Source organism: Vanrija albida (assembly GCF_041260175.1).
Source record: "Vanrija albida strain AlHP1 chromosome Unknown contig_6, whole genome shotgun sequence".
NCBI classification, from domain to species: domain Eukaryota; kingdom Fungi; phylum Basidiomycota; class Tremellomycetes; order Trichosporonales; family Trichosporonaceae; genus Vanrija; species Vanrija albida.
The window spans coordinates 271,782-285,569 of record NW_027191425.1 but is presented as its reverse complement, the minus strand read 5'-3'; the positions used below and the strand labels follow the sequence as shown (position 1 = coordinate 285,569).

Below are 13,788 nucleotides of genomic sequence, written 5' to 3'. Positions count from 1 at the left end.
CCCCCTGCACGAAATAACCCTCATTACGCACCACCCCCTACTCGCAACTACAATCCCCTTACTAGCACCCCCCCACCACGGACGACCCCCACCATGATGATTCACCACGGCAGATGATGACGGGGAACATCTCAACCTAATAGGTGAACGAAACCCCGGACACTGTTTGTAGCACTACCCGCATCACCTGCATCGTGCACGAGCCTGACGCAATGCCATATCTGTCGTGTCCATGCAATCGCTTCACCGTTGCGGCGTGTGGTGCAAGTCTGACCTCTGTAGGCCCTGGCGCGCGGGCCCCCCGTGCTATCAAAATGCTTCATCTAGCGACGGCGCACGCCTGCCGTGCTATGCTACAGAGAGATATCACTAGCACAAAGTAATGTTGTCTCGGGGCACCCAGTCGTTCGGGGCCGTTTCGTTTAGGCGCGGCCGGCATCCTTCATGGCCTGGAGCATGAGGGGGCCGATCTGGCCGGGCGACTCGGCGACAATGGCGCCAGCCTTCTGGAGGGCGGCGACCTTGTCGGACGCGGCGCCCTTGCCGCCGGCGATGATGGCGCCAGCGTGGCCCATGCGGCGGCCGGGGGGAGCGGTGCGGCCGGCAATGAACGAGACAACGGGCTTGGCGTTGGGGCCAGAGTTGTGCTCGGCGAGGTAGGCGGCGGCGTCCTCCTCCATCGAGCCACCGATCTCACCGATGAGGACGATGCCCTCGGTCTTGGGGTCCGAGAGGAGGACCTTGACGACGTCAATGTGCTGGGTGCCGGGGAAGGGGTCGCCGCCAATGCCGACCGTAAGCGACTGGCCGAGGCCGGCGAGGGTGGTCTGGCTGGGCGGGAGTAAGTACCTGGTCGTGGATGGCGCCGGGCAACGGCACTGCGGCGAGTTTATTGCTCGTCGCAACGTCGGGCCAACTCACTTGACAGCCTCGTAGGTAAGAGTACCCGAACGCGAGACGATACCAATCTTGCCCTTGGAGAAGACCTGGCCGGGCATGATACCAAGCTTGCAGGTGTCGGCAAGAAGTCCGGGGCAGTTGCCGCCGACCATGCGCGACTTGGACTGGGAGAGGAGGGCCTGGTGGATCTTGAGCTGGTCGCGCTGGGGGATGCCCTCGGTGATGGTGACGATCAGGGGGATCTCAGCCTCGATGGCCTCGAGGATGGCGTCGGCAGCACCGGCGGGGGGCACGTAGATGACCGTGGCCTCGGGCTGGGCCTCGCGCACGGCGTCCTGAACCGAGCCGAAGACGGGGAGGCCGAGGTGGGTCTGGCCGGCCTTCTGTTGCGGGCGTCAGCGGGCCATCCATCGCAACACACGTTGCTCCACGCACCTTGGGGTTGGTGCCGCCAATGACCTTGGTGCCAAAGTCGATCGCCTGCTGGGCGTGGAAGGTGCCCTAGGTAGTGTCAGTGCATGCCCCGTGGGATACCCCGCGACGCCAGGCAGCGCCGAGGCGAGGCTCGAAGCTCGAAGCTCGAAGCGCCGGGGAAACACGACGCACCGTCTTGCCGGTGAAGCCCTGGATGAGGACCTTGGTGTCCTTGTCTCGGGGGCGTCAGCACCAGTGTCTTATCTATATCGCCGGAGTACTCACTGACGTAGATGTTCTTGATCGTGTCGGCGTAGGACGAGCGCTGGGCCGAGGTGGAGAAGGCGCGCGACGAGCCTGGGGAAGGAGTCGGTCAGTTCAGTTCGCACGCTTGGGGCGTGCGGCGGCGCAGCGGTAGGAATACGCACGGGCGACGGAGGCGACAGACGTGCGGAGCATGGTGAGGGATGTGAGTGGTGAGGAGGGGGGAGGGGGAGTGAGAGTTTTGTTGAAGAGGGGAGGACGAGGTCGAGCAAGCGAGGCTGGGCTGGTGTAAAGCTGTTGGTGACCCGCGGTGCAGAGACTGTGTGTGCCGCGTGCCGTGGCTGGCTGGTGCAGGCAACGGTGACGGAGCTGGCTGTGGCTCAGTGGCCGCCGCCCCGTAAGGCCAGCCCGCCCCAGCTAGAGCCGAAGCATCCGCCTTCCTTCCCCCCCGCCTCGCGGCTTACGGGCGGCATACATGGCCCATTCTTTGCTTAACGGGGGGGAACGGCGAGCCGTCGACACTGAAAATGGCCGAGCAATGCCGACTGGCGCGGATCGCTGGGCTCGTTGCACCGGCGCACGTGGCGGGGGCCCAATGACGGCGGGTATGGCGGGAGCAAAACGCGTCAAGCGAGCCTTGAGCCAGGAGCCAAAGCCACCCCACCCTCCGCCACTGTCCACACGCGTCACTGACATTTGTTTGGCGCGTCGAGCGAGCACAAGCACGCGACTAGACAGGCGGCGACAGCAACAGCGACAGCGACAGACGGCACCGACGAAAGCGACGGCGAGTAGCGACGAGCAAGCAACAGTAGCGACCCGGCCTCGCAACCCACCTCCTTCCCTGCCTACCCCAGCGCCCGGCAGCCCCCCACAATGTACGGCGACCTCGCGCTCCAGCTCGTGACGGCGGCGCACCGCTCGACGCTCGCGACGACGCCGCAGCTCCCGCTGCCAAAGTACGCCCTGCCGCTCATCCTCGCCATCTGCCTCGAGACGCGGCAGCTCGGCGCGGCCATCACCGAGGCCGCGGCGTCCCAGCGCGCAGAGCTGAGCCAGGACCGCGGGCTCGTGTGCGCGCTCACGATCCAGCACCTCGCCGCGCGGCGCAACAAGCGGTGTCTGCTCGCGTACTTGGCGAGCAGGGTCGGCGGGATCAAGGAGCGCTGGTGGGACGCCGGCGGCGCGCTGGCCTACCTCCTCAGCCCGGCGGCGAGCTCTGGCGCCGCGAGCGACGAGGCGCCCGACCTGCGCTCGGCGCTGAGCACGCACGAACTCGACTTTATGCGCGGGTACAACAGCCTCGTGCTCGACTACAAGAGCGACTTTCTCGACGTGCTGGATATCGCGGCGGGCATCGACCGGCCCCCGGGCGAGCTCATGGTCGACGTGCGCGTCCTCAAGGACGCGGGCGACGTCGTGCTCGATACCGGCGAGCGCGTAGAGTTCCGCAAGGGCGAGCGGTTTAGGCTCGAGCGCAGCCAGGTCGAGCGGCTCATCGTGCAGGGGTTCCTGGAGGAGGTGTAGGCGTCGCGGGGGAAGGAGGGCGCATGGAGGAGGCTCGCCTCGAAGGGATGGAGGAAGAGAGCAAGAGCAGCGGTAACCGGCCCCGCGACTTCGACATCGGCGCATGACGCAGCCAACCACTAGACACCCACGCCCCGCATACAGTGTATAATGCATGTAGTGTACCATAGCGGCTCTACGCCCGCGGCGCAGTCAACCGCACGAGCGTCTTGACGACGTCGCCCTTCTCGGCGCGCAGCGCGGCCTCGGCGTCCTCCTTGCTCACGCCGAGCTCCTTGACCTGGGGTGTGGGTCAGTTCTGCCTGCCCCGCCCCCCCGGCTCGGCCTTCCCGCCTCCGAGCCCGCCTCGGCCCTCCACGCAACTCACGAGCAGCGCAACGTCCTCGGCCTTGACCGCGTCAGGCGCCTTGACCTCGAGCGCCTCGAGCGCGCGCGCAGCCTTGGCCGCCTCGTCGAGCGTGATGCGCCGCCGCTCGAGCTCGACCACCGAGTTCTCGAGCTTGTCTGCGGGTTAGTGGGGAAGGGGGGAGGGCTTACTCTTGATGTACTGCCCGCCGTCGGCGAACTGGGGTTAGCGGGTGCGGCGGCGGCGGACTTACGTCCATGACGATCTCGCCCTGCGGCACGCGGGGCTGGGTACTTGTCATTGTGGTGTGGGGGGGAGGACGGTGATGTCGATGTCGTTGTCGTTGTCGCTGTCTCGGTCGTGTTGTCGGTGGTGGCCGTTGAGTAATTTTGATCCCGCTATCAGCCAAAAGTCATGTTGGGTGGGATACCACTTCCGCAGAGCTCGGCGAGCGGCATGCCGGGTGCATGCATGGATAGGGCGGCAGAGACAGGGGCAAGCACGGGCCAGACTGCTCGCTGCTCATCGATACCTCCAAGTCGTCTTGCGTCGTGATATGCAGCAGGCGCGGTTGGCTGGCGGCGGTGCCACGGAAACTGGGTGCCTCTCCGTCATCGGGCGGCAATCTCCCCACACGGCATCCGCCCTCCGACATTTCCAAACCTCCACCCCAAAGATCCGCCTGACCAAGCCGGCCCGCAACAACTCTTTCAGTCCACCACCATGCGCAGCTCAATACCCCGCCTCCTGGCCGCCTCGCGCGCCGCGCGCGTGTCCCTCGGCGCCCCTGCTGCCACGCCCGCGCCGTCCAGCGGCGCCGCGTGCTCTGGCGCCCCCGTCGGGGCCGGCAACGCCAGCCTCCAGCCGGTGCGCTACCACATCTTTGCAGAGCCGCTGCCGTACCCCGTCGGCCTGAGGCTGCAGCAGCGCGTGATTGATGCGCGGCTCGCAGCGCGCAAGGACGACCCGAAGGCTGGGCGGCAGGACGTGCTCTTTCTCCTTGGTGCGTGGTGGCTTCTGGCGATGGGACTCGTTGGGCGCTGACTCCCCAGAACACACGCCCACCTACACCACGGGACGCCGCGACAACACGCCCAACCCCGACGAGCTGCACCCCGAGGAGAAGAAGGTGCAGAACGTCGGCGCCGAGTTCTTCATCACCAAGCGCGGCGGGCAGGTGACGTACCACGGGCCGGGGCAGCTCGTCGGCTACCCGCTGCTCGACCTGAACGCGATGGAGACCCCGACGCGCTGCTACGTAGAGTACCTGCAGGCCCTGCTGGGCGAGTACGCGAGCAGCCTCGGGCTGGCGGTGCACGCGCCGCACCCGGACGGGCACGTCGGCGTGTTCTCGTCGACGACGGAGAAGGTGCGCCCGCCGCGGGGAGTAAAGCTGACGGCCAGGTGGCGTCGATCGGCATCCACCTCCGGCACAGGATCACGTCACACGGCTTCTCGCTCAACGTCACGCCCGAGCCCAAGGCGTGGTTCGACCTCGTGACCGCGTGCGGGCTGGACGACGTGCACGCCGTCGGGCTGACCGAGCTGCTGGAGCGGGAGGGCCGGCCCGCCGACCTGACGGTCCGCGGCGTGGCCGAGGCCCTCGTGCCCCGCTTCGCGGAGACGTACCAGCGCGAATTCTTGCCGCTCGCCCTCGAGGGCGACGACGAGGTGCGCGGCATCCAGCAGATCGTGGCCGAGACGGAGAGGGAGGCGAAGGAGATTAATGCCAAGGCGGGCGGGTGGCTCAGCAAGCCTGATGTCAGCCGGCAGGCGGCGGCGTAGGGGTTGAGGCGGTAGTAGGTAGCATCTGCATTGTTCGGTCGTCGGCACAGACGCCGAGGCGGGGTTGGTCGGGTAACGCCGTCTGGGCAGCCAGCTTAGACATCCTATCCGTTCGTGAAACGCGAGTCGGTGCGAGGGCGAGTGCGAGTCTGAGACTGAGACTTGGGTCTGAAACCTAGGTCTGCGCTGTGCCACCCTGCGACGCGTTATACCCTCCCTGTTCACGAGTATAAGACCCATTATACCCCTCTGGGTCCGAGTCGTCTGCCACTTCCAGCTGCAACCGTCCGTTGGCTGCTCGATCCCGGCTTACTCACCTGCAACCAAATACCCTGTGAACAACTAATTCCCGTTCGTATAACGGCTAGTATGCTCGCTTGTCACGCGGGAGATCGGAGTTCGATTCTCCGACGGGAAGGAAGACTTCTTTTGCCAGCAGCTACGACCCCCTCGCCACGCCGGCAGAAGTTTTTACCCCCGCCCACAGCGCAGCTTTTGCCCCCGCCCATGCGCCCACCATGCCACCACCGCCCCCATTCCTCGCCATCATGTGGCACCGGCTCCATGCGATCGCGTCGGCGCTGCTCCACGCGCGGCTCGGCGCGGCGAGGCTGCGAGGCCGCGAGGCAGCTTTTTGAGGCCTCTCGGTCGACGACGAGGTCGCCGCTCGGTCGACGACGCCAGCGCTAGTCGCCGCGTGGAGCGGCGCGGCGGTGCTGCTGGTGCTGGGCCACACCACGCTGGGCACGTGAGGCCGGCTGCGGCGCAGGTGGAGTACGCCGCGAGGCCGCGAGCGAGCGAGTGGCGCAGTCGCCTGCGTGTCGCCTGCCATGTGGTGGTGTTGGCGGGGGCTCGGCGGCTCGGCGGCTCGGCCGCTGCTGCCTCCGACTTTCTCGCCCGCGCTCGGTGCGGACATATGCCGGGGGGCACCGAAACGGGCACCGAAAAGCTCTCGGCGGCGCCCAGAGGCATCCGCAGTAGCCAAGAGCGAGTCGGCGCCACCCCCGCGCGCGGCCGGCCAGCTGGAGCTTCGCAAGCTTGGCCTTGGCCAGCTTCTGCGCCGGCTGGGCCAAGAAAAGCGATGACCACCCCGATGGTCACCCGACGTCACCATTACTAGACCATCACCCCATTCCGCGGCGACCAGCCCAGCCCGGGCCAGATCTCGGTGGCAGCGCATGCAGCGGTCCGAGGAGGATGCCGTACTGATAAGTGGTGGGCGTGTGCCTATGACCCGCTGGGTGGATGGCCTTTGCCTCGTGGCCAGGGACAAGAGGAGATGGTGCAGCGAGCATGAGCCCAGTCGAGTCCAGGCTTGTGGAACAGGGCGCGGTTGTAAAAGAGGGTGGTGGTTGTTTCTGGGTGGTATTGGCTAGGCAATCCTAGGGGTGGATCAAATTCAAAAGTCGCGCACGAGTTGCCGCCGCCGCGAGCTACCGCGCAGGCGCCTTCCTCCCACTTTAGGGTTGGGCCCCTCCCTTTGGATCCCTCTGGCCTCTCCTTCAGGGAACCCACTCGTCCCTTGTTCCTGAGGGGCGTCCCGACCCATCCCTGCCACCCAAACGCCCTTTTGCTCCGACGAGACGCGTACCATACGCCGTGCTTGCTCTCGTCGTGTGCCGTCGTGCGTCGTAGCAACAACTCCTTTTTTTCTAATGTCGCGCGGCGAGCTTCCGACACGGAAGAGGGGGAGAAGGAGCGAGAAGGAGCGAGCAAGTGCACATCCTCGTCTATGCATTGTATCGAGAAGCGGCGAGCGCACACAAAGAGGTCGCGAGCAGCGCAACAAGGGCGGCACGCGACGTGTTACTCAATGGCGGACTATTATTTGACTGGCCTGAAACGCGTCGCTCCCGCACTAAAACGGGTCGCGTGTCACTGCACTGTGGGCACGGCACTGGCACTTTTGCGCGCACTGCCGCGTCCCGGATTGTGCGTTTCGTGCCAAGAACGGGGAGAGGGCCCTTGTTCTGTACAGTGAGGCAAAGGCATCAGCCCAGAGGCCTAGCCAGCGCCCAGATTGTGTCCAGAGGCACAATGGCCCAATGTACGTGATGCATTCGCGATTGGCATCGACCCCTGAGCGATGGCGGCGGCGTAGACGGCGGCGGCGGCGACACGAACCACCTACTCACCCGTGCGCCGCCTTCCCCTCGTCGTAACGCGCGCGCGACGCACCGCCCACCCACCCGCTCACCCGCGCGCCCGCGCCCGCCCACACCCACCACCACCACCCAAACACCCCTCTTTTCTCGTCTTGCTTCTCTTCATCATCCTCTTCTCCAAATCCCTTTTAACCCCCACGTCTCTGAGAGACTCGCTCCCCCTCCTCGTCGCCACCACTACCACTCGCACACCACCGCACCCACAGGTCTACTAGAGCAGGACTCTTTGTACACCCGTACCGCACCCCTACACTCACTTGATCACCACCAGCCAAGACAACCTTCACGAGCACCTATATAGTAGCTCCCAACCCCTCTTCACTCTGATCAATAAACCAAAACCAACGAGCCCAACATGATGTTCAAGACTGTTGTCGCCCTCCTCGCCGCCGCCCCGGCCCTCGCCCACATGGAGCTCACGTACCCTCCCCCCTCCGCTCAAAGTACAACCCCCACGCCGACGTCGCGACCTGGGACTACTCGATGACCTCGCCCCTCGAGGCCAGCGGTGCCAACTACCCCTGCAAGGGCTACCTCGGCGACCTCTCGGGCCCCGGCGGCGCGTCGGTCGCGTCGTTCGCCCAGGGCGGCAAGTACAACTTCACCGTGCAGGGCACCGCCGTCCACGGCGGTGGCTCTTGCCAGGCCCTCCTCTCGTACGACGGCGGCAAGTCGTTCAAGGTGCTCAACACGATCATCGGCAACTGCCCCGTCGCCGGCTCTGGCAACTTTGACTTTGACATCCCCGGCGACGCCCCGGCCGGCAACGCCGTCTTCGCCTGGACCTGGTTCAACAACCTCGGCAACCGCGAGATGTACATGAACTGCGCCAGCGTCACCATCACTGGTGGTGGTGGCCAGCGCAAGCGCGGCCCCTCGTTTGACTCGCGTCCTTCCAACTTCATCGCCAACGTCGGTAACGGCTGCTCGACCTCGGAGGGCAAGGACCTCAACATCCCCAACCCGGGCCCCGACGTCCTCGTCCAGTCGAGCAACGTCGCTCCTCCCGTCGGCTCGTGCGAGGGTGGCCCCGGTGCTGCCCCCGGTGGTGGCGGTAACGCCAACCCCTCGCCCGCTGCCGCTTCGTCCGCCGCCGCCTCGTCGGCTGCTGCCTCGCCCTCGGCTGGCGCCAACGGCGCTGACGGTGCTCCTGGCAAGGACGGCGCCGACGGTGCCCCCGGTGCCCCTGGTGCTGCCGGTGCCAACGGCCCCTCGTCGGTCAACAACCTCCACGTCCAGCCCACCGACGCCGCCTCGTCTGCCGCCCCCGCCGCCGGCACCGACGTCCCCCTCGCTGGCGCCGGCGCCGGCTCGCCCCCGCCTGCCGGCGTCCCCGCCCCCGCTGCGCCTTCGTCGAAGAAGAAGTGCGCCCGCGGCCACAAGAAGCGCCGCCTCTCCTCGTTCCACCACTAAGTGGCTGGCCTGTTCTCGGCTCGTCGGCGCAGCGCGCCGCGGCCCCTCAAGTTCTGGGTTTGACGAGGATGGCACCCTAGCCCTGGTGGCACGGCCATGGCCTCTTCTTCTTTACTACAACATGTATCCTGCCTGTATCTAGTACTTAGAGAATGCAGGGCATTCCATGTGTTTCCATTCAATCGTCGTTGCGGGGTGCGGTCGCGAGGTGATCATGTGCTGGGTGCTGCTGCTGCTGCTGCGGGTGATCTGGTGCCACAGGTGCATGCCACAGGGAATGTGCCGTGGCAAAGAGGTGGCGGAGACGCGTCATTCCTGAGCGCCGCCCACCGCGGCGGTGGCGGCGTCGCGTTTGGCGGCGCTCTGGCGTTACTTGGCGCGTCTTGATGGCTTAATACAACTCTCAGACCCTGCGACATACAACCCGATGCATCTGCCAATCACACGACCACTACACTACTGCCGCGGGTATCCTCCGTAGCCCTGGGGAGGAGCGTGGTACCCGCCATACGACTGCTGCTGTTGCTGCGGAGGAGGCGCAGGGTAGCCCGTCGGCGGGGGGTAGGGGGGATAGTTGCCAGGCGGGGGCTGCTGGCCCGGGGCTGGCGCTGGGGGCGCGCCGTAGCCGCCGTACGGCTGTGGCGGCGCGGGGTACCCCGGCTGATGAGGCGGCGAGGGGTACGCACCGTGCTGAGACGGCGGGGCCGAGGGGTATCCTGGCTGCTGATGCTGGTACTGTCCGTACTGCTGGGGAGGGGCAGGATACGCGGGCTGGGCAGGCGCAGGGGGAGGAGGGGACGAGTAACTCGGACGGGAGGGCGGAGGAGGCGGGTACGCGCTCGAGCCGGGCGCAGGGGGTGGCGGGTAGGCGCTGCCACTGGGAGGTGGCGCGGGGTACGAGCTCGTGCGCGCAGGGTACGATGGCTGTGACGGCGGGGCGGGGTACGCGCTCTGCTGTGGCGGCGGCGCACCGGGCGTGCTGCTCGGCGCCGAGGGGAACGACGGGTAGCCAGAGTATCCGCTGCCGCTCGTCGGCGGAGGCGAGGGGTACGACGGCTGGCGGGCCGGTGCTGGTGCTGACGCTGGGGGCGGCGGCGCAGTCGAGAAGGCGGACGGCAGGCTGCCGAGGCTGCCAAAGTCATACGGGTTGTGCGCGGCCGCGGGGGACACGGGCGACGTTGGCTTCGGCGGGGCCGGCGGGGCGGGGTACGGTGACGCCCGCTGCGCGGGGGGCGGCGAGGGTGAGGCGTACGGGCGCGCTGGTGCCGGCGGCGTGCCGACGCTCAGCCCGCCGAACTGGGACTCGAGGGTGCGCGATGGCGCCGGCGGGGGAGGGCCCGGCGCCGAACCGCCGCCGCTGATACGGCTGCGTGTCTCCAGGTCCGAAACGAGGCGGTTGCGCTCGGCGTTGCGCGACGACACAAAGCTGCCGACCTCGCGCTTGATGTCGCCAATGACGCCGTCGATGCTGCTGTAGAACTCGAGGGCCTTGCCGAGCCCGTCGACGACCTCGGCGTTGGACACGCCAGCGCGGTCGAGACGGCGCTCCCAGTCGCGCACGCGCTTGTTCCTCTCTTTTGCGCCGCGCTGGCGCTCCTTGACGCCCTTGCTGCGCTCAATCTTGCCCACAAGAGCCTCGAGCTCGGTCGTGATGCCCTTGGACGCGCTGATGGCCGCGGCAACACGGTTCTGGTAAGGTCGGAACTTCTCGAGCTCGGTCGCAAACAGCTGGGGCTCGACGTTCTGCGTGCGGCGGTTCAGCAGCAGGAGGTTGGACACGTCGTCGTTCTGGATCTTCTCCTTGAGGTCCTTGAGCACCGTGTCGCGCTCGTGGCGGACCTTGTTGAGCCGCTCGAGCTTCTCGGTGACTTCTTGAGCGAGCTTGCGCAGCTCCTCGCGCTCGGCCTTGCCCATCTGCGGCGTCGACTGCTCGTCGTCCTGCAGGTCAAGGAGGCTCATACCCTCGGGGACCTCGGGCGCGGGCCTGTCCTTGCCGGCAGCGACCTCGCGAGCGCGCGAGCGGACGCCGTCGGGCCCGGACGCCAAAACCGCAATCTCCGGCTGGATGTTCTTCCAGAGGTTGATGATCTGGGCGTCCGACGATCCGGCCGACTGCAGCGACGTGAGGTTGGAGCTGATGGTCGAGCGGATGTGCCCCGTCTGCGGGCCGGATGGCGACTGGGTGAAGTTGGGGTTGTACTTTGCGCGTGCCCGCTCGCAGTCGCGACTCTCCTCGTCGAGCTGCGCGGTGAGCTCTTGCAGCTCGCGCTCGACCCTGGCACGCTCGCCCTCAAGCTGGAGAACGCGGCGGTTGGTCGACGAAGCGTCCTGCGACACCTCTTGAGCGAGCCGGATGACGCTCGAGCTCACGTCGACGTCGTCATCGTTGCCGTCCTCTCCATCGGCGATACGGCGCCACTGTCCCACGAGGCCGGGGAGGCCAAGGTGCTCGAGCGCAGCGCGGCTCTCCGCCTCGCTCAACTCGACCTGCTCAACCTGGGAGCGAACGACCTTTGCCTTCTCCTCCGAGTAGACCGAGGCCGACTCGTGAACCGCCAGCGGGACGAGACGGATAAAGATATCCGGGCCGATGAGCTTGGAGACCTCGGGGCTGCCATACACATCCTGGATCGTCACAGTCGTCGCAGGCGGAAGCTTGTCGATGGACGGGAGCGCCGCCTCGGCCGGCAGGATATCGTGGTAGATTAGATCATTGTTCTTGACTCCCTGCGTCTTGGCCTCGTTGGCGAGGGTCGCATGCGCCTTGGTAATCTCGGCCAGGCTGCTGCCTGCGTCGTGCGGCAGCGTGGGCGACGCAGACGCCACAAACGAGTAGTTGAAGTTGCTAGCAAGCCTCTCGGCCTCCTTGGCACTCGTATCGGCAAGAGTGTAGCGGACCAGCGCGGCACCGTGCTTGCCGGCCGCGTCGTCGACCTTTGCGCGCTGGAACTGGGCGACGGACGCAAAGTACTTTGCCTTGATCTGGAGGACGGTCATCCAGTGGCGGTCGAACACGCCCTTGCCCTGGAACTCGCGCATCTCATCCACGAGCCCGCCGTACATCCCTGCGAGCTGGTTGGCCGAGCGGGCCACGAGCGTCGCCGCCTTCTTCTCATCCACCAGCTTCTCGGTGAACACCTCGGTCGCCTGCGCGAGCGCGAGGTTGATGAGCAGGTGGACCACGTCGCGGCTCAGATCCGTGCTCGGCGCGTGCAGGAAGTTCTCGTTGATGTACGTGAGCATGCCGGCCGTGGCGCGCGAGTTGAAGTAGGCGCGCTTCAGCCCCTCGGGGTCGGCGCGGGACTGGGACGAAGCAAGGGACGAGAGCACGGCCGCGAGAAGCTGGATAATGGACGCCTTTTCGAACGCAAGCGACGTCTGCGTCGTGAGCTTATTTGTAAAGGCGTCGTTCCTGCCGCCCGTCAGCGCATGCCCCCATCTCCCAACGCACCATCCGAACGACACCTTGACCTCGGCGAAGCGGAGCTCGAGCAGCTCAAGCTGCCCAAAGTACTTGTACAGCAGGTCGCGGGCTTGCGTCAGCACTAGCCAAGAGCCACAACCCACCCGTCGAGTCGCTGCCGGCGCCGCGCACAGCGTCCTGCCTGCAGCGCGAGAGGACGCCGATCTCGTCGGCATAGTTGTCTGGGCTCTCGCCGTACGAGTGGGCGATGGTGGACCGGATCGGGCCTGCCCAGTCCGTGTCGGTCGTCGACTTGCGCGGGATCGCGATCAGCGGCGACTGGTGCGCCATGGTGCCGGGGTTGTGGGTGGTGACGAGTGAGATGCAGTTGAGTTGCTCTCACGAGATGAGGTGGAACCGGGTCGCCGGCCGAACGAGAGGGAGGGGAGGCGGTGACGCAACGCCGGACGCTGGGTGTGCGGTGAGGCGGGAGCAATCCCACGTGGCGCCCACGCAGTCGGCCTCCACCGGCTTCTCAGAGCTCAGAAGTTGCACAAGGCGACGGGCAGCTCTGCACGCAGGCTCCATCACACCACATGTCGCTGCGGCCGGCCACGAGAATACGAGCCCCCCAGCCGCCGCCAATAGCGCTTCTCGCGCGACGCTTGAGCGGGCGCCGCGCCCCGCCGGCCCCGAAGCCGCTCCTGAGGCCGGGCAAGCTCTCGGCGCACGTGGCCGCGTCCGTGGCCGACCGCGAGCGCTGGCCCGCGCCCCCGACGTGGCGCGACATCGACCTGTCCCAGCCCCCGCGCGTGCCACCAAAGGCAAGTCACCAGCCTGCCAGGTCCCTAACGAACGCAGGTCCGCCTCGTCGGGTCGGAGGTGACGGACCCCGCACATAGCCGGGGCAAGGCGCTGAGCACGGCGCTCGACCCGCTCTTCACGCTGCGCGCGACGCCGGGGATGCACCCCGACGCCGTGAGGCGGCTGCGCGAGGGGGCAGCCGCGCCGCGCATCAGCATCCTGCCTATTGCCACTAAGGCGGGTTTGAGCAAGATCGCAGTCGAGCGGCGGCACGTGAAGAGCCGGTTCCTCAAGGCCGCGGAGACGGTGCTCAACCACTCTGCGGGGCGGCTGCCGCTTGTCTCTGGTGGGTGCAGGCGAGGAAGGTGGCTGACGGCAGGGTGGGCGTACACGGCCGTGCTTAATCCCCGGACTTACAACGCGCCTTTTCCCGAGCTCTGTGCTGCGCTCGAGGTCGCGTTCGCAAAGCTCGGCGACGATAAGGATGCGTTTGAGGCCTCGCAGCGTGGGCGAGCCGCGCCGCCGGGCAGGGCCCAGCCGCCTGCTGGACGGCAGGGTGGTGACAGCAAGAGCGGCAGGCCTGCTGGCAAGCCCGTTGGCAAGCCTGCGCCCAAGGTTGCACCCGCGGCGTCCTCTGGCACCAAGGTCCTGCTCAAGGCCAAGGGGCCGCTGCTGAGGCGAGAATCCCTGTCCCGGCCGACGAAGTAGCACACATCGACACCCAGCCCACGCCCATCGACACCCAGTCCACGCCCGCCCCTCACTAA

The 13,788-nt window shown here is 66.9% G+C and overlaps 7 protein-coding genes and 1 non-coding gene across 8 annotated transcripts; 5 read left to right on the top strand and 3 right to left on the bottom strand.

Annotated features, from left to right (window-relative positions):
• Positions 1 to 422: 422 nt before the first annotated feature.
• LSC1 (ligase of succinyl-coa) lies at positions 423 to 1,773 on the bottom strand (the record flags this gene model as incomplete). Its single annotated transcript, XM_069355903.1, has 6 exons — positions 423 to 831; positions 922 to 1,283; positions 1,336 to 1,401; positions 1,507 to 1,550; positions 1,600 to 1,671; positions 1,743 to 1,773. The coding sequence occupies 6 exons, from the start codon at positions 1,771 to 1,773 to the stop codon at positions 423 to 425; spliced, it is 984 nt and encodes a 327-aa protein (XP_069205744.1).
• A 681-nt stretch (positions 1,774 to 2,454) lies between these two features.
• PSF1 (DNA replication protein psf1) lies at positions 2,455 to 3,105 on the top strand (the record flags this gene model as incomplete). The annotated part of the gene is made up of 1 exon (XM_069355902.1): positions 2,455 to 3,105. One exon carries the CDS (start codon positions 2,455 to 2,457, stop codon positions 3,103 to 3,105), a length of 651 nt encoding a protein of 216 aa, XP_069205743.1.
• Positions 3,106 to 3,280: 175 nt separating this feature from the next.
• On the bottom strand, positions 3,281 to 3,752 carry Q8F55_007475 (uncharacterized protein; the record flags this gene model as incomplete). Its single annotated transcript, XM_069355901.1, has 4 exons — positions 3,281 to 3,385; positions 3,473 to 3,609; positions 3,643 to 3,670; positions 3,705 to 3,752. The coding sequence occupies 4 exons, from the start codon at positions 3,750 to 3,752 to the stop codon at positions 3,281 to 3,283; spliced, it is 318 nt and encodes a 105-aa protein (XP_069205742.1).
• Positions 3,753 to 4,174: 422 nt separating this feature from the next.
• Q8F55_007474 (uncharacterized protein) lies at positions 4,175 to 5,236 on the top strand (the record flags this gene model as incomplete). Its single annotated transcript, XM_069355900.1, has 3 exons — positions 4,175 to 4,454; positions 4,504 to 4,820; positions 4,856 to 5,236. 3 exons carry the CDS (start codon positions 4,175 to 4,177, stop codon positions 5,234 to 5,236), a joined length of 978 nt encoding a protein of 325 aa, XP_069205741.1.
• A 346-nt stretch (positions 5,237 to 5,582) lies between these two features.
• Positions 5,583 to 5,654, top strand: Q8F55_007473. The gene has a single exon. It is a non-coding gene; the product is annotated as a tRNA-Asp (tRNA).
• A 2,230-nt stretch (positions 5,655 to 7,884) lies between these two features.
• Q8F55_007472 (uncharacterized protein) lies at positions 7,885 to 8,814 on the top strand (the record flags this gene model as incomplete). Its single annotated transcript, XM_069355899.1, has 1 exon — positions 7,885 to 8,814. One exon carries the CDS (start codon positions 7,885 to 7,887, stop codon positions 8,812 to 8,814), a length of 930 nt encoding a protein of 309 aa, XP_069205740.1.
• Positions 8,815 to 9,270: 456 nt separating this feature from the next.
• On the bottom strand, positions 9,271 to 12,568 carry BRO1 (bck1-like resistance to osmotic shock; the record flags this gene model as incomplete). Its single annotated transcript, XM_069355898.1, has 3 exons — positions 9,271 to 12,226; positions 12,266 to 12,347; positions 12,382 to 12,568. 3 exons carry the CDS (start codon positions 12,566 to 12,568, stop codon positions 9,271 to 9,273), a joined length of 3,225 nt encoding a protein of 1,074 aa, XP_069205739.1.
• Positions 12,569 to 12,813: 245 nt separating this feature from the next.
• Positions 12,814 to 13,729, top strand: Q8F55_007470 (uncharacterized protein; the record flags this gene model as incomplete). The annotated part of the gene is made up of 3 exons (XM_069355897.1): positions 12,814 to 13,029; positions 13,079 to 13,367; positions 13,401 to 13,729. 3 exons carry the CDS (start codon positions 12,814 to 12,816, stop codon positions 13,727 to 13,729), a joined length of 834 nt encoding a protein of 277 aa, XP_069205738.1.
• Between the last annotated feature and the right edge of the window lie 59 nt (positions 13,730 to 13,788).